Source organism: Vipera ursinii (genome assembly GCF_947247035.1).
Source record: "Vipera ursinii genome assembly, chromosome: Z".
Lineage (NCBI taxonomy): Eukaryota > Metazoa > Chordata > Lepidosauria > Squamata > Viperidae > Vipera > Vipera ursinii.
This window is the reverse complement of record NC_139517.1, coordinates 117,170,270-117,198,060: the sequence shown is the minus strand read 5'-3', so window position 1 is coordinate 117,198,060 and position 27,791 is coordinate 117,170,270. Positions and strand designations below refer to the sequence as shown.

The 27,791-nt window shown below is 38.1% G+C and overlaps 1 protein-coding gene across 1 annotated transcript in view; it reads right to left on the bottom strand.

Annotated features, from left to right (window-relative positions):
- Window positions 1-4,238: 4,238 nt before the first annotated feature.
- Window positions 4,239-27,791, bottom strand: part of ADARB2 (adenosine deaminase RNA specific B2 (inactive)) — a gene marked incomplete at both ends in the record, with an annotated part of 478,028 nt that continues 454,475 nt past the window's right edge. Inside the window, 4 exons of the mRNA XM_083378222.1 lie at window positions 4,239-4,415; window positions 8,290-8,468; window positions 13,294-13,475; window positions 27,297-27,465. Of these exons, the coding sequence (XP_083234348.1) occupies window positions 4,239-4,415; window positions 8,290-8,468; window positions 13,294-13,475; window positions 27,297-27,465 (707 nt within the window). The remainder of the gene's footprint in view (window positions 4,416-8,289; window positions 8,469-13,293; window positions 13,476-27,296; window positions 27,466-27,791) is intronic.

The window sequence follows — 27,791 nt, the reverse complement described above, 5'->3', positions numbered from 1 at the left end:
ATGTGCTTGAGTCTCACGGGGAAAAAATAATGTGATGGTCTGGACTTAATAAGTGTGTATGAGATTGATCAAAAACATCCTGAATTTGGAAAGTTAGTAAGTTAACCAAAAAGTCTATTTTCATAGCAGGGAAAATTGAGGAGTGGGGGCAATAGACAAACAATCAGTCAGTCAGTCAATCAATCAATCAGAATAGAGCTGGAAGGGAAAATAGCTTCAAGCATTCAAATGTGTTTTGAATCTGGGATTTTTGAAAACTTAATGCATGAGATTTAATGCAATCTTATCTCCCATTTGAGTAAGGAGCACTCAAGCCAGTAGAGTTTACTTCCAAACAAACATGGATGAGTAGAGGACAACAAATATGAAATTTCATTAGTTTCAGCAAAATTTAGAGGATCTTAACTTTCACTGGATTCTTCCTGAAACTATTCTCTCCTTTTTCCAATTCTTTGGGACTTAAGAGTATTTTTGGAAATTTGAGAAAGTGTCTCTGTGGGTGCTCTCACAACATGGCTGTTAGGAAGATAGCCAGTCATTAAACATCCTCTTATGAAAGCAAATTGTGCTTCCTGGCATTCCTTTTCACAGGATGTTCCCCAACATACCCAACTTTTGTCTACTTTTCTAGAGGTGGGCCCATGTCCACACAGAGTATTGACATTTTTAATATTCTGAGACTATGTACAAGAATCTTAGGGAATGCAAAGGCTTTCTTGGAACTAAAGATAATTCTGGAACGTGCTTTTGCTTGATGAGAGTGTTTATTCTTTTTGGAAACTTGAAAGTATATCTTCTTTTTCAAATTGGGTGGAAGCAAAAAATATGCTGAGCAACCATGGAGATGGCCATGGAGAAGCTCACTCAAGGTCAAGTGGAAAATCTCAATTTCAAAATTAAGCACTTGTTATCATCACAAAGCCTTTTTTTATTCCTAACTTGTTTGTGTTTTCTATTATCTCTACTCTAAATAGGGTTTTTCTTTTGGTAGTTAACATGGAATGTATTATTGTTAAGCACATTTCTGCAAGGGGAGTGTTCCTTTTGTAAATTTAATTAAAATTTCTAGTTTATCACAATAATTGTATTTGTACAGACACTATAGCTACATCTTGTAATTCATCACCTAAAAAATTCATTAAAATACAGCAGCTAGTCCTATCCTGTGACATTAATAAACAAATGTATTTACTCAGTATGGCTCTCAAGACTTTATATACAGAGCATCTAACTTTATTTGCAGAAAACGGGTAGCATCAAGGGAGTTCTAGGGGAGAAGTCTCATGCAACAAGTGCGAGAATGAACTCTGCTCTTGTGTATGAGACATAACTTGGTTGGACAGCTCTAAGAAGATACACCAAGACAGATCAGGAACAGCACGTTCATATATACACAATTCATGAAAACTAAAAGTTAGAAACAATAACACTACACCCGCACATCCTGTCATGTGAAACAACAACAACAAAAAAAGAACTACAATTTGGGTAGAGACTAATTTTTGAGGTGCTTAGATTTTCTATAATGTTTTGGGCATCCTAAATAACATCTACCTCAGGTGAATATCATACCAATCATTTAAGATACCACCAGTCCAACTTGGTGATGCTGGACTACACAGTGTTAAATGAAGTTGATGTTTGCAGTCCAACACATCTGCAGAACACCCAATTGGGTAGGTGAATTATTATTATTTTATTTTGCAACAATGCTCTAAACCAGGGGTCTCCAATCCCTGGTCTATGGACCAGCACTGGGCTGTGGCATGCCAGAAACTGGTCCATGCAAACAAGCAAAGCCCCATCTGTGGAATGTAGGCAGTACATGAAACCATGCCCCATCTGGACCGCAGAAAAACCTCTCTCCATGGAACTGGTCCCTGGTGCTCAAAAGGTTGGGGACCTCTGCTCTAAACATGTGTCTTGATCTATGGCAGCAATGAAGGACTGTTTAGCATATTTAAAAATAATGCCAAGATTCGGACCTCAATCACTCAAGGTTGGATGGTGAAAGAAATGTTAGGCCTTTGGTTGGCCCAATTGTGCTAACTAGGAAACTGAGCAGGCCTCATTCATAGGATGTTGTGCTGGTTGAGGCTGCCTTTAGGTTACTAGATATTATAAAATTGATCATAGCTATGAAGTAGAGTGAAACCCCCATCCACATTTTAAAATCTTATCAAGGTTAGGAATTGTGCATCTAAAGAAGCTGTAATGTCTAGATGGGCCTCAAATTATCCCTTATATAGAATTGGAGACAGAATCTTTCTAGGACAACAGATTTGTGGGCAAACATGACACAGGACACTCAGCCTGCATCTCTGGTCCACATAAATTATAAAAGTTTCAGACTATACTTGACAGGCAAGAGAATATGAGCAAACAGTGTAAGAATAGAATTAGCATCCTATTTGGGCTCTTCCAATATTAATATATGCCAATTCCTCCCTCAGAAAAAACATTCCAATGCACACTATGTTGATATTAGAATATTTTAAGCATACAACTGGATTGCTTTCCATTGGCATTTGTACAATATTGACGTTCTTCTCCAATTTCTGCAATTTCAGATTTTTGAGCTGGTTGGTCCTAGACCAGATTGTAGTTAAGGATCTCAGAAGATCCAAGTGCTAAGGATTGTGCTAAAGACAAAAGGGGTGTGTTGTTAACAGCTATACTGAATTTCAGAGGAGCCCTAATTAAATGTTTTTTTCATTCTGCATATGAGTTGCAAGGAGATAAATGAAATGTAATGCAGCTTGACTTAAATACAGTATATGCATCTGGGAGGTCTCCTGTGATGTGCTTTCAACCAACTTGAAGTGTGCAGTCATCTCTTGCAGAAATGGGCACGTCTGCGTCTCTTACAACTAGAGTGCAAAAAATGTGGTTTCTGAGAAGCATGCAGCCCAACGGCCATCTGGTGCAGGATGTGATGCCCAGGTCCCAAAATTGTACCCCTATCAAACTCTTTGTAGACATCTCATTTCTCCCAGCTGTCTATAACCTTGCTCTGTCTTTTACCAATCCTTTTCCATTCAAGCTGTCTCATCAGTTCCTTTCAGTATGAGTTTTCAGATCATTGCCTGTCCTCCCTTTCTTGCCATATTCCAGCCGGAACCATCCATTCCTCTCAACTCTTCTGCAATTTCTTCTTGTTGTGCCTCCTACAATGTTTTTAATGTATAGCAGGGGTTTCCAAACTTGGCAACTTTAAGACTTGTGGACTTCAACTCTCAAAATTCCCCAGCCAGCACAAGTCTTAAAGTTGCCAAGTGTGAAGACCTCTGATTTATAGAAACTAACAGTATTTTCCTCCTTCTCAGAACTACAGTTACCTCCCATGTGTTGGAACCCAGAGGAGAAGGATGGACCCATTTGACAGTGGCAAGCAGTTGCTATGTTCAAGATGCCTAACTGGAGACCTTCCAAATAGCAGCTGATAGTTATCATGGGCTGTATATTTGCTGAGTGCAACCAGCTGCATGATAGATTCTTTGTATGTCAAAAACAGGGTAGCCATGATGTGGCATGAATCAATCTTGGAAGTGTTATTTTCTAAATGCAAGATAAAAACATGCAAGATTTTCCTTGCTTCTTTCTGATATACTATGCTCCCTGCACTGAACTTGCTTTTCTGTCTTGCTTTTCTATTCCCCTTATTGTGATGTACTGAACAGATTTTGTAAAGCTCTGGGCTGCCACTGTTTAGGCTTGTAATCTGAAATCCCACCTCCTCCCTCTCTCTCACACCCATACAGAGAGACACAGACACCTAACTTTCCATGTTTCAGTGTATGCTAATTCCTGCATATGTTTGCAATCTATAAAAGTCCCTCATCCTCCTATGATAATTATTGCACTGACGGTGAAGAGGAACACTAGAGGGCTGATGGTTTTGTTTGTTTTTCAGCCAGACGCATCTTGCAACCTGCTGTTGCCTGAAATACAGGTGCTGCTCAGATAATTACAGCAATGTGCTACAAACAAGGAACAAACAGTGAAGGTCGTTTTTGTAACCTGGGCTTGTACATCCTTGAGAAGGGATGGGTATGTAAAAGCAGTTTCCTAAAGGTTCAGTGCATTAACCAGAATGTATCTCATATCTAACACATTTAGATACAAGGTTCTGACTTGGGTTGAACGGGGTCTCACATGACGTCTCTCCGGCTCCAGTGGAGTAGTACTCTTCCCTCCAGTCCTTTCAAGGGGGTCATGTTACCAAGATGCCAAATGATTCACACCACGAGTAGAAACTGATCTTGCTCTGGGGGTTTTTTCACCCAAGTGCCCAGGCCTGCCTTCTGAAATGATCCGAACAGCTGCTGTTTGGCAGACTGATAGACATGTGCCACCAGCTTGGCCTCGCTGTACACTGATGGCACTTCCCCATGGCTTGATATCGGTGTGCTCAGCTGCAGAGAGAAGAGAAGGGAGGGGGAAAGTCAGATGACAACAAACAAAGAGCGAAAGCTTTGGGCTCTTCTGTAGCTCTGTATCATCATTTCATCTGCCTCTCTTAAGCTACAAAGAAATTGTCAGCTTTATACGTAACAGTATTCAGGGAAGAAATATTTGAGGAGATCCGTGTCTCACTGCACAGATGGTGCCAGACTACCATCTTCACACAAAAGGGGATTTTGGAGAGCTCAACCAACCAATATTGTACATCATTTGGAAGAATGCCCAGAGTGCTGTGTGTGTAAATTCTACCAATTAATTCACATTCCTCTTTTGGACAGATTTTTTTTTTTTGGGGGGGGGGGAAGCATTGTAAAGGCCATGAGAAAGAATGGCCACTGGAATGTGTTAGTTCTTTCCAAATGGACTCTCCTTTCTCCTAAATGAGTCCATTTTGCTCACTTGGAAGGAACCAGAGTATTTTGAAGGCCACGTTCATTTGTCATTTGGGAAAGAGAAATGAAATCGGAAAGACTGCCGTGTTCAGTACTATGAATAATCCAATATGTTTCCAATAACAGCCAGCAAAGACACTGCTAATTTTTTCTTTAAAAAAAACTTCATAGCATTTCCAAATATATATTCATAGAAATGAAAATAGATAAAACTTTGACTATGTACTTCTGGACACTATCTTGACATTTTCATTCCCTGGGTCTACATCCAATTAACTGTATCCACCTACAGAGTAAATTGCTGTCTATGTGGATATTCTCTACCGAAATATTGTTCCAGCTTCTTCCCATCATCAGTGCCACGTGCAAGACCCTCTTAGTTTCTCCTTCTTCTATTACAAAGACAATTCTTGGCTATCCTACTCCTGCTACTGAATGAGCCTGAAAATTAAACCTAGGTTTCATGGCATCCTTCCTCATCTATTAATATGCAATGATTGATGCCTTTTCTATCACTCACACTCTTGCTTTCCATAATTTTGGATAAGATTATTTTGATACTGAGTTTCAAAAGCTGTAATCTAATTATTTAAGCAAATGGAACTCATTTAGGATGCTCTGATTTGGTTCTGCTTTGCACAGCCAGGAGCAGGGAAAGTCAAAAAAGTCAAAAGGGCACCAATGCAATGCCTTTCTCTCCCTCACCCCCTTTGAAGAGCAAGTTGAGTTTTTTGAATGAAAAAAAATATGATACTTTTATTTTTGTTGTGATATTTTTATATGTATCTGTTATTTCTGTTGTGTTTTGCTATCTTTGTAAATATACAAATGCTCGAGATTCCAGGTCAAGGCTGAGAAGAAAAAAAAAGCATACTGACATTTTGAGAAAGGATTTAAATAAGTGAATGTTTGTGACAGAGAAAAGGTGAAAGCACGAGTAAAAAACCTCCCTTCCTATGTGACACTGATAACAAATGCTATAAGAGAGAGCAGTAATCAAGCATCAAGCACGTACTAAGAGTACAGAGCTGAGAGGGGGCATTGCTGAGCAGAAGAACTTTATGAAATAACCTGCAACCAAGGTGCTTGCCAAAAGCAGCCTTTAAAGTTTAAAACACAATGTTTTAAAGTTAAAAATACAATGATCACTTCCAGCCCCTGTGCCTATGGAGCGTCTCAATCACCCAGGTCATGGTTATCCCGAAGGTGCTTTTCCAAAAGGCGAAGAGCCTTTTTTTTTTCTTTGAAAACGTTTTGCTTCTCATCCAAGAAGCTTCTTCAGTTCTTGGATGAGAAAAAAACATTGTCAAAGAAAAAAAACAAACCCCAACGTAGTCCAAAAAAAAGCATCTTTGGGACCTCCAGCCTTTGTGCATCTGAGGTTGGAGAAGATGATTGTTTTTGTTTTATTAACTTCTTGTTTTGCAAAATTAAATTAATGATCTTGTTTCTGGACTGCCTAGGACACAATGTGACTGAGCTAAGAATGAGAATTTAAAATGCGGGGGAAATTATGGAGGCTGGAGAATCCGGTCAGAGAGCAAATATTCAGTTGCATGAGTGATCTGGCGCCTCCTGAGCATGTTCCTTCCATGACTTTTTCACACTTCCTGAAAAACAGGGATGTATACAGAGTACACAGGGCACAAGCAAGATTCTCTTTTTATATTCATTTCTTTATCTCTCCTCTGCTTTCTTCTGATAATTATCTGGATTTGTCAAGCCTCCTCCATATAGGAAAAAGAGGATTTCCTTTCCTTTCCCTAGCCACAAGGATAGACCCTTCAGAGATCCAGATGTTTTGTTACACCATGTAAACTTTTAATAAACTTTATGGTTTTATTGAAGAATCTGTTTTTACATCCACATAATAATCTTGGTTCTATCCACATACACATGGTCTGTTGAATACAAGCCCTAGTGGATGAACCATCTGAGTCCAACCAGGGTTATCTCAATTGTTTAAACCCTTCCAAAGGTTGATAACCCAGGAAAGATATATCTGCTGTTTTTCCCCTCTAAAATTAATGCAGCCAAGGTGGAAAAGAAATCTCACCAAAACCAGAGAATTCTTCCATATACACAGGTAGTCCTTGACTTGCGACCACAATTGAACCCAAAATTTCTGTTTCTAGGTGAGATGCTAAATCATTGCTAACAATGCTAACTCATTGATTATCGATGTTAAGTTAGTAACACAGCTGTTAAGTGAATCTGACTTCCCCATTGATTTGCTTGTCAGAAGGTCACAAAAAGTAATCACATGACCCCGGGACACTGCATCCATCATAAATAAGTCAGTTGCGAAGCATCTAAATTTTGATCACATGAGCATGGGGATGCTGCAACGGTTGTGGAGATTATGTCTCCAGCCATTTCTCCATAAGTTGTGAGTGCTCTGACACTGGAACTTTTTTTTTAGAAGAGATTGCACAGCCATTTGTCTGAAATGGAACAGGCTTCAGCCAGGGTTGGATTAGAAGTCCTCCAAGGTCCCTACTAACCCTGTTATTCTGTTATTGGAAGGCATGCCTTCATTTTGTTTTCTTTGTAGATAAGAGTTGGATCCTTCCATTCCACCTCAGGCATTTGCAAGTGGGAATTACAGAATCATAGGACTGGAAGGACCCAGTTTCCATTCTATGCAGAAATAAAAGCCAACTGACCTTACCTCAGTTGGAAGTTAAGCAGGGTAAGACCTGGTTGATATTGGCCGTGGTGAGTTGGCCATGGTGAGTTGTCTGTGGCAAGTGGGATATGGTGAGTTGGCTGTAGTAAGTTGGTCTCAGTGAGTTGGCTGTGGTGAATTTATTTATTTAATTAATTTATTTAATTTAATTTGTATACCGCCCTTCTCTCGAAGGACTCAGGGTGGTGAACAGGGCCATAAATACCAAAATAACCAAAATACAAAATTAAAAACAAATTAAACCCTAGTGCCCAAATGTAAAAATAAATTATATTAAAACAATAATTAAAACCCAAACCCATCAGACCAGGCTGGATTGTTCAAACAAATAGGTTTTTAGATCATGTCAGAAAGAGCGAAGGTCGGGAGCCATCCGGAGCTCAACTGGTAAATGGTTCCAAAGGTCAGGTGCACCCACAGAGAACGCCCTCCCCCTGGGAGCCACCAGACGGCATTCTCCGACCGGTGGCACCCTAAGGAGACCCTCTCTGTGGAAGCGCACTGGGCGGAGGGAAGTTGATGCCGGCCGCAGGTGCTCCCTAAGGTATTCCGGACCCATGCTATGTAGGGCTTTGTAGGTCATTACCAGTATCTTGAATCTCACCCGGAAGGTAACCGGAAGCCAATGCAGTTCACGGAGCAGAGGAGTAATATGGGAGTATCGGGAGACCCCCGATTGTGGCGAGTTGTCCTGTACCCCCTCTACCACTTAAATGACCCAGTTTTTTCACCAGTGCAACTCACCTTTCCATAAAGCTTTGCCCACTGAGTGTAAAACATGTGCTTGCAGAGTCGTGAACAACTCCCACAGTTTTTTTTCCCTGTTGTGGCATTAATAAGCTCTAAGTCTGCTGTGCCTGCTATCCAATTCACGCTGAAACCAGGAGATTTCCCAGCCCGCCTCCTTTCAGCATTACTCACTCCTGTTAAAAGGGATCAGAAAACATCAAGCATTAAAAGCAATAGGTCTGTATACACACACACCACACACACACACAGAGAGAGAGAGAGAGAAGAGAGAGAGAGAGAGAGAGAGAGAGAGAGAGAGAGAGAGATTCTTATCCCTTGACTGGACTCTGCTTGACACAATATACACTTGTAGGAACTGTTCAATTAATGCTGCTGAGATAAAATTAAGATTCTTCTTTCCATTGATAGCATTTGTTCATATGAAATTACTGTCTCATTGACAATCGTCTATATTAATGGTTGCTTTTTACAAGTGTTTCATATGGAGAAAATTCTAAATCTGGGCACATTAAAAATAAAGAGACCAAGTATTAAGTTCATGGGATGGGCGGATTCCAAATTCTGTAGTTGAACAATATATGTAATGGGATCAACTAACATGACAAAAAATGGGTAGATTTCTTCACCGTGAAAATAAATAGACAAAGCTATTTTGCCTGCCAAAGATTTTATGACTTTCTTATATTTGCACCTTTTTTATTTTATTCTCATAGTCCAAATAAAGGTATTTATTAACCAGTTTTTTCTAAAAATGATTTTAAAACAGGGAAAATATTCAATTTTTAAACTTTGTTTTTTTAATTTTTACCCAACAGCATTCAAATTAGTCTAGCTGCAATTACAAATTCTTAATCATTTTAACTTTGGTTTAATAACATTGACCAAAAAAATAGCAAAAGAAAAAAAATACAGAATAAAATTTATAATTGCTCATTATAATGCTACGCTACAGATGTTAAATAGGTCTGTGTGAATGATACAAAGGTGGTTCAAATAATTTGATCTGGAAAATTAATCCAATTGTCAATGCACATCAATCTGGAAATTCAATTCAATTCAATCTCTTCAGACTGAATCAATGAAACAGGTAGATTAGTCTTGAATTTCAGAATCAGTTTGGCACAAATTGTTTCTGTGCACGGATAGAAGCACCCAAAATCATCCATGTCAATTCAAAACATCCAATCTGATGAGACAAATTAATTAAGACAATTCAGAAAGCCAATTTGATCTGGAGATTGAACTGACATGCCTTTAAGTCAAGTCTCCAAATTAAATATCTGCATAACTGAATAGACAAAAGCAGCTTTGATATATACGGGGATTAAATGAATTACAGGTACTGAAAGACTGTATGCATTTGCATCAGTTAGAGGCAACTGGAAAATACACTTGAAATGGTTGCTTATTAAATGTGTATTAAAAATCCTCTCTATTTTTGAGATTCTTACCAGAAGGAACCCATTTCCTTAGCTAAGTGGCAATATCCTAAGTGACTGTGTACAGATGAATCAAAATGAAAATATAATTGAGTTATTATTTCACGCTGAACTTGTAATCACATTTATGTCACATTAATAGCAATCTCCATTTCCTTACTATGATAACTGATCAGTTCGTATCTTAGGGGGAATATGCTATAAAATAAATGTCATTCTTACACCACGAAGCTATTTAAATATATCCATCTGACAACTGTTGCAAGCAGATCTCACTGTATGATTCGACATGAATGTTTCAGCCTCTGTCAGAATTGTGACCTAACTTAGTGGACAGTGTGCCAACCTATGACAATATGTGCCAGATAAGGCCTGCCTAGGATAAAGCCAAACATAAATGCAGCAATCCTATAATCAGAAGAAAAATAATGTGTTTGGTCGAATTAATAGCTTTTGTATTCAGGCACTACCAAGGATTTCAGAAAATAAAAGCTAGGCACAAACAGTCCCCAGATACTTCCTATCAAGAGATCAACATTTCTGTTAGAAAATAAATAAAAACAAAAGCTGAGAGAAGTTAAAGTCTGATTGTTAATAAATATATTTGGTGAGTAGGGATTGCAGCATTTTTATCCCTTGTCTTCCAAAAGCATTTTTTTTGTGTGTGTGGAAGAAGATTTAGAGAACTTGGAGAAATTAAATAGGAAAGCACTGTAGCAAAGTACTAACTCTAAGCTGTGGTAAAAACCTCTAATCCTCTTCCTGAGGAGAAAATAATTGGTTTTAAATCTGGAAGACCTTTGCATCACATCCTCTTTAAACTCCATTGTATGTCCTTGGTTGGTAGGTTCCTCATCTCTAGATTTGGCCTTACATTTCTGAAGTGAGACCAATTAAAAAAGCATACCTCAGAGAGTTGGAAAATACAATGGATTCTTTGCAAATTGAAAATGCAATTGAAATGATAGCTTGTTGGAATGAACTGGAATGAGTCCTTAATGTATTATCAGAACGGATTACACATTGTTAATAGAGAAGACAAAAGAGAACACAAACTGGCACTTATTAATTAATAAGGAAGACCATCTAGGTCAGACATGTCAAACTTACAACGTCACGTGACGTCGCACAATGTATCGGAGCTTTTTCTCCATTGCTGGCAATGGGGTAGGCACGGTTTTGGAATGAAGCATCCGGCCCGCGGGCCACCAGTTTGACACTCCTGATCTAGGTCATGAGAGTGTTTTTTTGGTCTTACTCTCCAGGTACTAATTGGTGTATCAAGACTCTTGTTGTCTTTCTTTAAATCATTTACCTTTAAGAAAAATAATAAATTTAAAACACTTAAAAGGCCTAAATCTCTCTTGCCCAACTAGTGCAAACACCACCATGCCAGAAATGCTGTGGCTTGGAAGAAAATAATGAGTCTTCATGCTCAGGTTTTCCTTCCTCCATTTTCCATGCTCATTCTCACATTTTGTTACTACAACTGAATGAAGACTTTGGGATGGGCTGAGAGCTGGTGATTACAGGCTGCCAACCCTGTAACCTTGTTCAGGAATTGCAAAGATGTCTTAGTTATGTAAATTAAGATGAGTGCTGTGCTTTCTTTCTTTCTGAGGCTAATGATGAAATGAGATGGTCTCAATGCTTACAGCATGATCCTCTGCAGGCAACAGTTTTCATTCAATCAGTTCCACCTGAGCAACAATCTTCCACTAATCGAGAACTCCCCAGAAGGCTGCATATGGAAGACTATTCCTAAATGGGGCTAATATTGCATTATGTGCTCATGAGTCCTACAAGAAGCAATCAATAATATTCTCTAGAGAAAGAGCAAGGAAACATGCATATGGCAATCTAACGACATGGGAAAGATGAACATTCTAGGCAGGATCTGCCATTTTTAGTTGCAGTCCAATTTTAACAATGGCTAAGTCCCCTACATGAAAACATCCTTAATTCTACCACTCGTCCATCTGGCATACGCAGGATGTTGCAGTCTCCAGTGGCTTGACACGGTTTTGCTTCTTCAATGAATTGCCATTTCATTCAATATTGCATTTAGGCCTTTAAGACGATGTGTTTAAGCATATAACTGAATGGTGAATAGGCTTAAATCTGCTCTTAAGTAAATTTTATGATCCAAGGCTCTAGTTTGGCTTTAACACTTAATTGGTTCTTTAAGTTCTTTGGCTAAGAACGTGTGTGTGTGTGTGTGTGTATTATCTATCTATCTATCATCTATCTATCTATCTATCTATCTATCTATCTATCTATCTATCTATCTATCTATCTATCTATCTATCTATCTATCTATCATCTTCTATCATCTATTTAGCTGTCTATCTAACCTCTTAAAGAATAATGCAAAATTACTCTGTTGGAGAATGATTGCATCTAACTTTAAAGCCTTTCTCGTCATCCAGTGGTGTGTTTAACAATGGTGTAAGTCATTTTTTTAAAAAAATACTAGTAATCATAGAACAAACTGCTATAAAGGTCTAATCCATATATTCACATAGAGCCACATGGGAAACCATTAATATAAACAGTACCCTTTCAAATACCAAAGAATTTAAAACATTGCTGACTCAGGAACTCTTGTTTCTCAGTTTGCAGCAGCAAGGTTAAAATTTATGGGAGTGTTTAGTAATTTTAACCATTTTGTGTTGTGTTTCCTGTTAGGAAAAGTATGAATGGCCAAAGTAAATGAACTACTGGTGATAAAGTAAATAGAAGGGGGGCTTTGAATAAAGAAGAAATATCTCATTTGGCCTGGATTAGATCAGGAGATAGGAGGCTTTATACATATGTCTGCAAAATTTAAAAATTTAAATTTAAAGCAAGCAAATAAATGTAGTCAAAGTCACACTACAACAGCATCAAATAACAGCAGCATCAAATAACAATGGTTGAGGCCACCAGAAAAGCAAGAATCAGAACTTTGTATCTCACTTGACATCCAAAGTGGTCAAACAGGAAGTAAAGAAGAAGAAGAAGAAATAAATGCAATGTTCTCCTTCATATTCCATACTGATTATTCTAGGGAAGAATGTAGAGAATGTGGAGATAATCTTGATAAAGGAATGCAGGAAGTGTTAAGGGAAAAGAAATGAAACTTAGTCTGAGGAAAGGAGAAAACATGAACAAGAAACTCAAAATATTTTCATTTTGATTTTGTTTGGTATAAGAGAGAGCAAATGGAAATTCTGGCTGGCTTTCAAATTTCTGTTTCTATACTCTGTAACCAGAAAGCTCCCTTCCTATATTACTTATGGTTTCTATTTCTTGAACTATCTTACCTTGAAGAGCTGATCAGCAAGAACTCTTCCTAGGAAAGACAAGTTATTATGGACAGAAATAGGAGGAGAGAGGAAGAACTGTTTCAACTTCAGCTGGTTTAACTTAAGGATAGACTGAATAATTATTAGTGACATAAAATAACAAAGAGGATAAAGTATTTTAAGATGTGTGATGCAGCTTGGAAGGGCTCTTTTCAGTAATACAGGCCATGGGAATGCAGACAATTTATGTTTCTAAGCCAACATGAGCTTACCACTCAGGAGAAGCTGATTACACCGGTATGAAGCTGGCAGTTGACCAACATCTTCTAATCTATGGCTCATTACCCGCGAAAGGTGACCAATGTGAGAGAGGCTTCCCACAATAATGCTATGCAAATATACTGGCTCGATGAAGTAGCTAAGAAGTGCACCTTGTAACCCAAGGACATTCCATCTGGAAAAGAAATTCAACAGTGAAAAAGATGTTCTCAAGGGAGGAAATTAGAGGTGAGTTTCATAGCGGGTAACAAAATACCATTCAAGGAGATGGAAAAGCTTATTAGGTGGATGCATATGTTTATTCCGCAGAGAAAAATCTTGAGTGGGGCTATGTCTAGGATGGATCACATTCTTTGATCTAAACCAGTATGCAGAACGCCATGAACTCCCCCAATCTGATGCCATCCAGATGTGTTGGCACTTAAACTCCCATAATTCCAGTTTCAGAAATCTGGATATCTGGAAGACACCACGTTTTGGGAGGCTGAGCTGGTAAGTTCTGGAACTAATACTATAATAGAAGGAAAAATATGATCCTGGTTAAAAAAAATACACTTTTTTGGGATACTTCATGATAGGCAAGAATCAGATATGTGAAATATACTATTACATGTCTCTCTGTATCTATGGGCTGCTATTAATATTTAGCTGGCCTCCAAAACCTTAATCTGCTCAGATCCATGACATCCTAGAGAACATCCTTTTCATCCCTCTTGCTTATACAATTTTTGAATTGGAGTTCATTCTTTAAGCCCTCCTCCATTGAAATCAGAATGGCAAAGGACTTTTCTTCAATAATGGCACCTACCTTGTGCAATGTTTTTTTTTCCTTTTCTAAATTGTAGAAGCGTGAACACTAATACCTACCTGCCTTTTGAAATGAAGGCTAGGCTTCTCTATTTGGTCAGAGAGTTTGGGGGATTGCCTAAAATTAACATAACAATTCTCCTTGTAGGCACTTTATCGATATAAATTTCCCTCCTAGAGAGTTTATCCATATTCCTAACACTCCATCCTGTTCTTGAAGAACACGCCATAAGAAAAACTGCCACACAAACGTTGTCTTTAGTGGGTTTAATGATGATGAGCTGAAATATGGGAGACATTTTAGAAAAGGTTAGAGAGATTTTGCTATTTAAGGCAACATCCAGTGGTTGCTGTGCTGGAAAAAAAAGGCATTTAAAGTGCAAATCTGTACCAGCAGGAAGCATTATGTAGCTAATTTCTTACATCATTGTTCTTTTCATTAATTAACATTTCTCAACCGTTAGTGCTATAATTGCGGTGCCTCTGTGCCGTACGTCTCTTTCCATGATTAATAAGGAGCCATTATACTTCCCTTTCCTGAAGCAGTCAATTAACACGAAATACTTTTCATTAATTACTGAATGTTTAAAACCAGCATGCTGTACCTGGAGAGCAATCTGCTCAAGGAACCTGTGACAAAAATTGCTTTCAGAAGTTCTTTTTAAATTTTATTCCCCCCCCCTCACACACACACACAAAAGAGCAAACCACAGGCAATTTAGTTGGCTATATTAATTTGCTTTAGAAGCAAGGCCTGCGAAAGAGAAACATCTTTTAATCTCATGGAAGACAAGGCAGCCATCTGGCTGCTGAGGATTTCTGAGTGAGACTGCCCCTCTTTTTCTCTCTAAAATGCAGGTCATTAAAGTAATGTGTTCATCCTACATAAAACTCAAATGGAAGATAAAAGGTAATATTTATATACAAACAATTTAGTCCCACCATTTAAACAGTCATTGGTTTTATGAAACATTTACTTTAGTCCATCAGATTTGCATATTTTCATTTGGGTTTGTGTGTTTGGAGGAAAAATGCAAGGATATATGTTCATTTCTGCAGATTATCTATTTACCAACCAACCAACTTATTATGTTTAAAGGCTACTCTGTACTAAAACAAATCAAGAATGAAATCAAAAGAAACTGGCAAGCTTTGCAAATATTAAACAATTTTAGATTTATTTAATAACAGAACTGATTTGTCATCAGAAATTCTGTTTTGATAGAAATACATACATTTTCTCAGAATTGTTTCTGCAGTAATTTAGAACAGACTCCAAAACATCTAAGATAGAACCTTAATGCCATCAATATTTTTTTCTTATTAATAAGATGTGCCATGTCTAATCTTATAATGACCACCGTGCATTTATGATCCTTTCCAGTTATCATTCTACTGTACTCTGGCTTATATACTTTCACTAAACATGATGTAGCAGTTTAGGATCGCTGATGTGAAATAACAGAATTGGAAGGGACCTTGGAGGTCTTCTAGTCCAACCCCCTGCTCAAGCAGAAAACTCTATACCATTTCAGACAAATTGTTCTCCAATCTCTTCTTAAAAACTTCCACTGTTGGAGCACCCACAACTTCTAGAGGGAAGTTGTTCCACTGATTAATTGATTAACTGATGCTGTTCAAAATTGCAGTGGCTGTTCTAAATTGCAGTGCATGGTATCTGACAGGTTCAAGAAGGATCAGACTAATGGATTCTTGTCTTTGGGCATACTTCATATCCCTGGAGTCTCAAGCAAACTATCTTGAATAGCAGCTGTTAGGAAGCAACAATGGAGGTGGACTGTTTGTTTGTCTATGTTTATGAGCTTCTGGAATGCAAATGACTATGCTGCAGAATATCAAATTACATTGGCCATTGGACTCATTCAACAGTGCACTTTTGTGGCCCCAAATGTGGACTGTGCAATATATGCCTGAAGATCTACTGCTAATATTGTCTGGTCAGAAAATTCCAAGGGATGTGGCGGGTGTCTTTCTGCAAAACATTCTAACTTTTTCAGAAGCAAATTTTCTTGTTACTTCATAATCATTCAACTGACATTAAACTGAATGAATTCAACTGACATTGAATGAATTAAGGATTTCATCAAGGCAACATTGAAGGAGATCTCTGCAATTGCAGAATGCCAGCTGAAATTGGTCTGCTGAATGATTGCAAGAGAAAAAGGAACTCAAACAGTGTCCTCTTTTAGTACAATCTTAAAAAAAAGACAACTAGTATGTAGATTCTACAATCATACATATCTTTACATATCCTTAGGGAGTTTTTTTTGTCTCAGTACATCACTTAATCAACCAATAAGAGGGATCACAACCAATGGTTTACATTGTAAAATTTCTCACTCATACAATACTAATTTATCAGGTAGAAAAGTAAATTAGTTTTTTTCCATATAGAGAAGGATTTGCTCTGTCTATGTCAGTCCAAAACCCAGAAACAGTTTTATTAACATAATTAACAGTAATGCTGCTTTCCAAATACAATTGCATAGATATAAAGTTGTAAATTACAATTCCATTGATTTTCCCATGGATAGTATTTTCAAAGTTAAAATTTTTGAAATATTAACCTGATTATAGAAAGTGGAAACACTACTGCATTCCAGGTACTCAATACATCAATGTGACTTGTTTTGCTAACAAGGCATATGATGGATATATGGACACTTTCTTTTAATTATGCAGAACATTGAGAGTACACCTTTCAAGGACACAATCCCAGCTGAAGTAACTTCATGAAGGGAAAATGGTCTTGTCCACTTAAGGGGAACAGGATCTTCAATTAGTAATTGAAAAAAGTGTTGTTTTTTATTTTATTTATTTTTATTATGGGACTTATATGCCGCCCTATCTCCCAGAGGACTCAGGGCGGCTAACAACAATAAAAAACCAGCAGTACAAAAGTTAAGAAAAATTAAATAACAGCCCCAAATACTAAATTACACAGTTAAAATTAAAACTTTTAAAAACCCATCATCAATCCAGGTCAGCCTGATGGAAAATGAACGTCTTGAGGTCGCGGCCAAAGGACCGGAGGTCCGGGGCCATCCGAAGCTCAAGGGGGAGTTGATTCCAAAGGGCTGGCGCTCCCACAGAGAAGGCCCTCCCCCTGGAGGTCACCAGCCGACATTGTCTGGCCGACGGCACCCTGAGGAGGCCTTCTCTGTGTGAGCGCACTGGGCGATGGGAAGTCGTCCCCGGCAGCAGACGGTCCTGCAGATATCCCGGGCCTAAGCCATGTAGGGCTTTAAAGGTAACTACCAGCACCTTACCAGCATCTTTTAAAAGACATTTTGCTTCTCATCCAAGAAGTTCTTCACAATTGAAGAAGCTTCTTGGATAAGAAGCAAAACGTCTTCAAAGAAAAACACAGACAGTTCAGTTGCCTCTTGAAAAAGCACTTTTGGGACAACCCTGACCTGGATGACTGAGAATCTCCACAGATATTTTGTAAAAATTTTATTTGGTTTTGGTTCTTATTGCTATTGTGAGCAGTCCAGAATTATGTCTGGATGAACAACCATGCACATCTTTTAAATAAATAATTTTAAATATTTGAATGTTATCCTGATTTATCCTAAACTACACTGAAGCCAGGGAATCTGGGTGGGTTTACATCCAAGTTCTTGTGACTGAATTTTAGTGTCAACTTGGCAATCCATTCTCACAGTAATAAGAAAATAGAACGAACTAAGCAAACATGTTTCACTGCAGCTACTTCTGCTTTTTGCAGCCAATAATTCCTATTAAAACATACGTGATTTTCTATTGTCAAGAACTGAAGTGCCAGATTCAAAACAGAAGGAATCCAAAGGAAGCCAACCGTTGGCTCTTTGTAAATGTATTTTAAAACAACAAGAATTATACATAGTCAATATTCTATGCTATGCTTGAAATATGCTATGTTTGAAAAAAATATATTTGTCATGTATGTAAAGTCAATAAATACATTCCCCGCACATTCATGAGGGAATCCCGGCAGCCATTGACAGCCGTCAAAAGGCTGCCGCGGCTTCCCCCCCCACAGACGCGGCAAGCGGCCGATTCTGACAGCTGTCAAACTGCCGCGCATGCGCAGTACACTGACAGCTGTCAAGCCGGCCGATTCTGACAGCTGTCAAACTGACGCGCAGGTGCAGTACACTGACAGCTGTCAAACCAGCCGGACCGCGCATGCGCAGACCAGCTGGAGCTGTCAAAAGCCGCCAGCTGGCCCCGGCAACAACCCGCTGTCAGCCGCGGGCGCCTCAGCTGGTTGCTCCCGATTGGTCGCCGTTGTATGGCGGGAGAACCCTGCCAGTTTATTGGTTCTGTTATAAATTGTCGTGTTGCTGTTCCCTATAAATAGCGGGGATCCCCGGCGGTGTTTCACCCGGGACCTCTGCCCAAATAAACAAGTTCTTAACCGTGCCTACTGCCTCCTGGTCGTCCTTCAGTACATAGTCAATATTCTATGCTATGCTTGAAATATGCTATGTTTGAAAAATGGAGCTTATATATTTATCTTGGTTGCTGAGAGTGTCGGCTTTAAGGAGCAGTAGGTGGTATCCTAGAATTAGCGCTTTTTTTTTTTAGTAAATCTTCCCTCTCAACCTTAGTATGTAATGTTCCTCGGATTTCTTCCCACCATAACCTTAGGCTGGCTTTAATTCTTTGACTGATTCTTTTCAGACTATGTTGAAGAGATTCACGTTGAAGGTTTAAATCAAAATTTTAGTAAACAAAAAATTCCTTATCACAATACAGTGAAAACAAAAATTAAACATAGCTTTGAGAGTAAGGGCTCTCATCAGTGTATTGAAAAAAAAAATAACTGAGCCACAAATTGAAAATAACTAATTAACAGATAGTAAAACATGGATGAGAATAAAAAAAATTAAACAGAGAATTTTCAATATTCCAACTGCAAATTTTTATCTTCTTGTCCTGTTCAGTGTAATATTACTGATATTAATCTGTGTGGTTTGCTTGTTTTCTACACCTGACATGCTGGCTTACATCTAACCATCCAACCTGGTTTTTACCTTTTCCAGCAAAAGTTGAATTACATTTATTTACTGAATTTTGGAGCAGTGAAACTCAGCTGTGCAAATAGAAAAGTTATACTCAAATAAAAAAGTACATCTCGTGCAAGGGAGGAAGCCCAATTCACTCTCTCTAGCATTGTTAGTTTAAAAATAAATCCTGGAACAGAGATCTTTGTAGGGTCTGCTCTTCCCTCAAAACTATGAAAACAATGTCGTGCTGTTGCAACACAAGTCCTGTCCTATTTGTATATACTTGCAATGTCACAAGTTCAAAAGGGGTAGAACTTGTATCATAAGTGTACTTTGTCACATTTGGCAGTTGTGTCCTCTCCCTAGACCCGCTTCTCCCATCAATAACTCTGCTTAAGAAAATAGGATGAATGAAGAAGAGTATTTGTAGCTCAGGGTTGAAATGAGGGGTCCTTGGTGCTCTCTGATCTTGTTTGTTTTCTTGCAGACGTTTCATTACCCTAACTAGGTAACATCATTAGTGACTGATGATGTTACCTAGTTAGGGTAATGAAACGTCTGTAAGAAAACAAGCAAGCTCAGATAGCACCAAGGATCCCTCAAAACAGGATTAGAAATACAAGGGCATTTCAAAATAAACCTCCATTTGGTTATCAATCACAGACATTCGCAGATATAGATTTTTAAAATATTTTTATTATACACATTAGAAAATTACATTACTTTTTTGACATAATTGCCATTCAAATTGAGGGAATTGTCATAAAGTCTTACAAGGTTTGAAATTCCTTTGTAGTAGCTGCTCAGCACCAAATCTGGGCTATGGGGGTGGGTGATCAAAACAACCCAACGGAACTGCTTCAGAAGTTCTTCTAGTGATTTGCAGGTGAGCATTATCGTGAACGAACACCATATCTGATGCTTCTTAAGGATGGCTTGTCTGAGTTTTTGTAACATTTCACAGTAGATTTCTGAATTGATGGTCAAACCATGAACTTCACTAGCAGTGCTCCTTTGGCACCTTCACATTTGGTGGGATTTTCTATGGCACCACTTCCGGTGTGGTGTTGATTCACAATAATGCTCACCCACACACAGTTAGATGCACCCAAGAACTTTTTAAGCAGTTCTGTTGGGATGTTTTTGATCACCCTCCCCCCATAGCCCAGATTTGGCATTGAGCGACTGCTACTAAGGAATTTCAAACCCTGTAAGACGTTATGACAAGTGCTCAATTTGTATGGCGATTATGTCAAAAAGTAATGTAATGTTGTAGTTTTCTAATGTGTTTAATAAAAGTTCTGTATCTGTGAGTGTCTGTTGTTGATAACCAAATGGAGGTTTATTTCCTAATTACCTTCATACATTAGCTATAGTTTTTGGAACACCAGTCTAGGAAAAGATCTTTGACAAAAAAGAAATGGTTGTGAAAATTTGGGTCAGTCACTTTTTCTCAGCCCAATCCACCTTACAAGATGGAGAAAATAGAAAGAGGAAAGAGTATTATGTACGTTCGCCATTTGTGTTACTTACAGATAGTCCTTGACGTATGACCACATTTGAGCCCAAAATTTAAGCAAGACATTGTTAAGTGAATTTTGCCCCATTTTATGACCTTCTCAGTTGTTGGGCAAATCACTGCAATTGTTAAGTTAGTAAAACAGTTGTTAAGTCCTCCATTGACTTTGCTTGTCAGAAGTTTGTAAAAAGTGATCACATTACCCTGGGACACTGCAGTCATCATAAACACATGCCAAGCATCCAAATTTTGATCCAAATTGTGACAGTGGGGATACTGCAACAGTTGTAAATGTGAAAAACAATCATAAGTCACTTTTTTCAATGCCATTGTAACTTCAAATGTTCACTAAATCAATGCTTGTAAGTCAAGAACTACCAAGCTCAGAGTTGAGGAACTTCTCAACTCTGTGAATCAGACATGTTTCCAAGATCTATTACTTTTGCCAAAATGTAAAACATTACAACTCAAGCACTGCTCCTTGCATACAAGGGTTGAAACAGCTTTTGTCATTTGACTCACCTTTCCTTCCCAGTGGACACCACTGGACTAGTCTGCCAAATTAAGTGGCGAGTTCTCCTTTATTGTGGTCTTCAAACAGAAGCTGAAAGTTCTAGTAGATCCTGCACTGAGTAGAGGTTTGGAGTAGATGACCTGTGAGTCACTGCCAATTCTATAAGTCTATAAAGAAATCTGTTGCACAGGAGGAAAGATGGACTGGCTGTGGCCATCCGCAGCAATCTAATGAGCATGGTGGTAAAGCTCTGTAATTTACTGTCCTGGAGAGTCAATTATCAAACCTTCCTCTTATATTTCACACAATAAGGATAGCTCTTCATGGTAGTCTTGAACTTTCCAGGACACCTGGTGCTTTTCTCATTATATCACGCCTTGGCTATTATGTTTTGGAAACAAGAGCTACTGCGATAGCATTTGATCAGTATTTTAGCAGTAGGGTAACTTGACTTTTTGTATCTGAAGTGAAAGACACTATCAATCTCCAGTCAAATAAGATTGCACACATTGTCTTTGGTTGGGGAGCTGGCCTTGTTAATTGATTTCTACTGCCATTAGTTTGTAGCTCATTTTCAAAGAGGCAGATTCTAGAATTAAACCTTCCACTGCTAACAGACAAAAATCCCAACGGTCTATCACTGAAAAGACTTGTTAAAGCTTCAACTGTTTTTTTAATGTAACTTCCTCCCCCTTGTTAACAGCTTGTTTTGCTTTAATTGCCATGTATATAAGAGCACTTCCTTTTTAGCACTAACATGTCTGTAGAGGTGGCATTAAAGTTGGAAGTCTCCCAGCAAAAAAGAAAGGGACATACTTGGGCACCCTGAAACTTACTGCATCCATAAGTTATCTTGCTAAGATATTTTAAAATCTCAGGTGACAAATATATTTTGTTTTCAAGGAAATAAAAATAAAATTGAATTTAGGTAGCTGTTTAAAATATTACGCTGGCTGGCCATTTGAATTTGCCCAAAATACAAAGGGAATACAAAGTCCATTTTCACTTCAAGGCAGTTGCTGTAGATTAAGTCATAATACCTTTGGAGAAACAAAAGAACCAAAGTAACAGCTGGCTGTTTTGATGCCTATCTTGCGCCCCCTAAAGTTGGATACAACTGGACAGGGTAACCTTTACCTTTATCTTACCGGCGTCTACTTCCCTCCGCCCTGTGCGTTCCCACAGAGAGGGCCTCCTCAGGGTGCCACCGGTCAGAGAATGTCGACTGGTGGCCCCCAGGGGGAGATCCTTCTCTGTGGGCGCCCCGGAGCTATGGAACCGGTTGCCGGTTGAGCTCCGGACAGCGCCCGATCTTCGCTCCTTTCGCCGCGATCTAAAAACATACTTGTTCGAACAAGCCGGCCTGGCCTGAGGGGGGATTGGTGGGGTTTTTATTATTTTTATTGGGGTTTTTTATTATGTATTAACTGTATTTTTAATTGGGCATGTATTTAATTACTTTTTAACTTTTGTAATTCTGTGTTTTATTCTTGCCCTGTACACCGCCCTGAGTCCTTCGGGAGAAGGGCGGTATAGAAATATTAATAAATTAAATTAAATTAAATAAGTTACATGCAAAGTCTCACTATGATCTAGAACATGGGAGTCAAACTTCATTGCATCACGTGATGTATCATGACTTTTTTGCCTTTGAGGAGCCAGGGTAGCTGTGGCCTGTGCTTGATGCATCCAGCCCATGGGCTGCCTGTTTGACACCCCTGATCTAGAGCGAGAAACTCCCAGGAATTTAAAAGACTGATACACCTAGATAAACTTCTTGAATATGAGATTGAAGATGGCCAAGAAGTCTCTTTCTATGTCAGAGTAGCCATCTCAGAACTCCAGAAGCTTGGACTGTCTTTTAAAATCTAGAATGCTATCATAAGATAGTGCACATTTACAAATCTTCAATATCCCACAATGCTGCCTAGTCCTTTGAATGATAATCAGATTGATGAAACTGCTTTCTTGCTTCCATATCTTGTAAGTACAGAAAAATGATAACAGCTGTTAGATAAATTATTAACTGTGCGTTATTCACCAAGCTTCAGTAATTCTTTCTAATCTATTAGAAAGATACTATTTTGATTCACTTTCTCTGTGTACGTCAGGCAAATAGGTTGCTTTGAAGCAACTATGACTGATGATCTCAATGGGGAATTTTCTTCATATCTCTAAAAAATAAATACAATCTAAGATTCAATTGTCAATAATTTCATTTAGGGGAACTCATGGGGATATTTAGACCGCTACAGCCAATAGAGAAATAACTAGCATATATTCACACAAAGAAATATTGAAATACTTCCTTGCCAGCAATCAATGCCCACCTAAGCAGAGATCAACAGCAGATTAATACCAGACATTCAGTCAAGCAGTAAATACCCCAATCAAGCAACTACCAGGTCAGACAAACAGTCAAATAATAAACAACAGCCTAATTAAGGAGCTATCAAGAACATTCCTACCAACACTAACAGGGCAAGTCACTTGTATATAAACAGAGAACAAACCCCACTCCATTCTAGGACTGATGATGTCACTTAGTTGGGTAATGAAACGTCTGCAAGAAAGCTACCACTCTGGACTACCAAGTATGTCACAGATATTTATTTATTGAACTGAGAAGCCTACAAAGACTCTGGCCAATGCACAACATTAAAAACAACAGGAACCAATATAACAGACATGTTTTGGGTGACCATCCCTTCATGTTCTCTACTTATTTTATAGTGAGCTGTCATTAAAATAAATTCCTAATACTATTGAAGTTTTTCAGATTGTGGAAAGTCAGCTCCCCAGAGAAGGAAATATTAAAAGGGCAGGAAAATACATTTCCTAAAAAGAAGTTAAAGAGGCAGAAAAGCAAGCCCAGTTTTTCTTAATAGCCCCAAGTCTCCCTCCCACAAGCAGAAACCAACTCTATAGAAATGCAGATGTGATAATTGTGCTGTTACATCAGCCATAAAGTATTATGCAGTGCATATTGTGCTGCCACCATGTGGTTGTTTTAGGGAACTACAACATTATGTTAATTTGTTCAGCCAACCCCTCCCATTTGTGACATACTTCCTCTTTCTTCTTAACCCTGAATGTTCTATCACTTCCTGCCACCATCTCACATGCGGTGGTCTCTACATGCTAGGACCATTACTGTCTTTTGACCTTGAAATACCGTCCATTCATCATCTACTACACTTTGTCTGTTGTAATCTTCTCTGCATGCAAATAAAGGTCCTTCTGGATTATAAAAAGGTAATTTCATGAGTTCTGCTATCTGGCAAAGGCTGTTAACAGTGATAGTATGCGCTTATACAGGCCAGGCACAGGGGTCACAGCAAGGGGATACATCATTAAACAACAGTCAGAGTCAGAATAATAATCTTGTCAGGAAACGGATTAGGAAGAAAGATGTCTAGAGTCAACAACAGCCAAAGCCCCAGGGAAGCAGGAGACATAATAGGACATACCCACAACCATCAAGAATCCTAGAGGGGCACACCTGGGCTCAGGACAGAATACTTGACAAAGGAAATACAAAGCTTGAAACAGCAAATAACTCCAGACAATAAAGTCCAGGGGGTATAGAAACTCACTACCCACATGTGGTCAGCCTCTTTTTTCTGTTGGATCCATCTTTCTGTCTGGCTTTCCTCTGCAATAAACCACAACCATCTTCCCATAGCAGTTGCCATGTTTATTCCCCGCTTGGATGAACCATGATGAAGGCTTTTCTTCCTACAAGCTGAATATGCATCCATAACCAACATTCATATATGGTTGGTGTATTTTTTTCTGTGCACATAACTTTCTTCACATTTCAACCCTGATTGGCAGAATCCTGATGGGGGACATACTTGTTAGTTCCCAGTTTAATGTTACACAATCTAACACCTTTGCTAACCTTGGCTATTCTAATAAAACTCAGAAAATGGTAGACTTGCATTTCATGGCCAGTTCTTTAGATGGTGTAAAATTTAGTCATTTCCAGTCAGTAGGGCTAATGGGCAGAATCCAGAAAAGAATATTGAGATTTATACAAGCTGAAGAGAAACCACAATATAAGAGTAATCTCAGCTGTATATCATCTTTTCTCTGATTTTAACAGGTTTAGACCTGACTAAAAACCCCTGGCACAATTATATTAATATGTAATTAAGAAATAAAAAAATGTAACCATTTGAATTTTTGAATATTAAGTTGGTGGATTGTCTTTTGATCCTGGAATCAAGCATGATAATATGTCACACTATTTTGCAGCAGTCTGTAGGAGAAGTTCAAATTCTCATCTGATTTTCGTCAGTTGAAGAAAATGCAGCTTTAGACAGTAGTGAAATTGACTTTTTCATCAATATTAAAATATAATCTGATTCTTGAGTTGATATTTAATTTATTATGTATTGACACAGAGAAAAACAGAGACAGCAACATTTTGTCAGGGAAGACATAATTGATTTAGTTGTCCTCTTCTTCATGAAATCTCATTTTATAAGTTGGGTTGTATTCAGAAGCAGTGAGGGAATAGCACTGGAGGCTTTTCCCTTACTTCTCTGATTAAATGTTAGAGAAAATGTTGATCTAATGCCATTATTTTGAGATTGTTTTGTTACCCATGTGTTCCATTATTTTGATGTAGTGTCATTAGACTCTTGTATAATTGCTAGAGTTGGATCAATTAGGTGAAGACGTATCCTGATTAGACAATACAATTCACTTTAAATAGATTATTTTGTAAACTTTTGCAAACTTTTAAAGTAATTTTTTTGTGCTGCCTACAGCAAAATAAAATTCATTTTTTTCTTTAATATATTACTGCTCTTTTCTGCACAGTACTTAATGCATGTACATAAGTATTCCCCCAAATTGTTAATCTGGATTAAGCCTAATGGAGAGGTGGGGAGAAGAAAATGTACATTTCTTCCACTGCAGTAGTGGAATACCATTTATTGGAAAACATCACCTTATTGCAAATTGTATAATTGTAGGGAATGTGTAAATAAAAATTAAATATATACATGTGCAAGGTTGATTATTTATTTATATATCTTTAGTCTTTTTATCTTGCCATTATTATTTTTATAAATAATTCAAGGTAGTAAGTGTACCTAATTTCTATTTTCTCCACAACAATAACTCTGTGAAGTGAATTGGGCTAAAAGAGAGAGACTGGCCCAAACTGACTCAGCTGGCTTTCATGTCTAAGGCAGGACTAGAACTCACAATCGCCTGGTGATTGGCCCAAAGTCACTGCGCCATCTTTCACGCCTTTGCATTATTGTCAAGCAGCCATATATTCCAAGATGTAATTTGTTAGTTGGGTGCTCTTTTTGTGGCCTGCTCTTTTAGAATGAATATTGTCTGCAGAAACATAACTTGCAAGTATCTGGTATTGTGCTGAACCATAAGGAACATTTAGAGTAGCTGAAACAAAATTTTGCAAAATTCAAATTTATTTTTTTCTTTGGACTAAGACGGATAACTGGTTGTATAACTCAGCATAAGAAACACATTACTTAGTTTGATAAGTAAGATGTGTTTATAACAAACAAATATCTAGGAAGGCAACAACTCTTTTATATAGCTGTGGTTCATAAGTAGAATGTTTTGTTTCATTGAAACTTTTTTTTTCTCATCAGGATCCAGACAGGCCGTTGGCAGAGGGAATACTTTACCTCCTTCCTCTTGGCCTGGATAAATGATCTTCCTCTGTTTCAGCATAGATTTATCACAATTTAACACAATTTCTTAGTTACAGATCATCTAACTCTGCCACTTCTTTGGCAGACAGGATGGCAAGCGTTCAATATTTCTGCATTAGTTCCATAGTGGGCACATACTGTGGGGGAACATTCTAAAATACACATTGTAAATGTCTACAGTGTGTAAGGATTACACAGCTAGTGTCACTGATTCCTTGGTTGGTAATTCAGAATATAAAAAAATTCAGATGAGTCTGAAAAGTTATCTAACCACAGGTGATCTCTCTCATAAGGAAATCATACATTACTAACATTTAAATCTATGGAAAGCATATTAGTCGTGATCCAATAGCTTAGGATTTCTATTTTTTAATTTATTTATTTAATTCATATCATTTCCATGCTCACTGCTTCCTGCTGTTCAGTTTCATTAAAACATTACCTGGCAATTTTGTCCGTGCAAGACATTGTGATTAGCTGTTCCCCAAGCAACACACCATCCCATGTCTGGATTGCGCTGGTACATCTAGCTGGAATTGTTCCTTCTCCAGATTCAATCTTTGTTCGAAGATGCCCACGGTACTTTCTTACTATGTGCTTAACACTGTTCACTAGGTTAAGAAAGGAAAACAGTGTAGTGAGAAACTGACAACAGAATTATCATTGTTTCTTTTAACCACCATACACAGTGTTCCAACATGAACTGAAGATCTCATTCTTTGAACGTTTTCCTGATAATAAACCTCACTAATGATGGAGGGGTGGCTTCTGAATAAGTGTTGTTGATAAAGCCAAGTTCTTTGTCCACCTCCCACTTTTATCTCAAATGAAATATTTATTTATTTATTTATTTATTTATTTATTTATTTATTTATTTATTTATAATGAGACTTGTATGCTGCCCTATCTCCCGAAGGACTCAGGGCGGCTAACAACA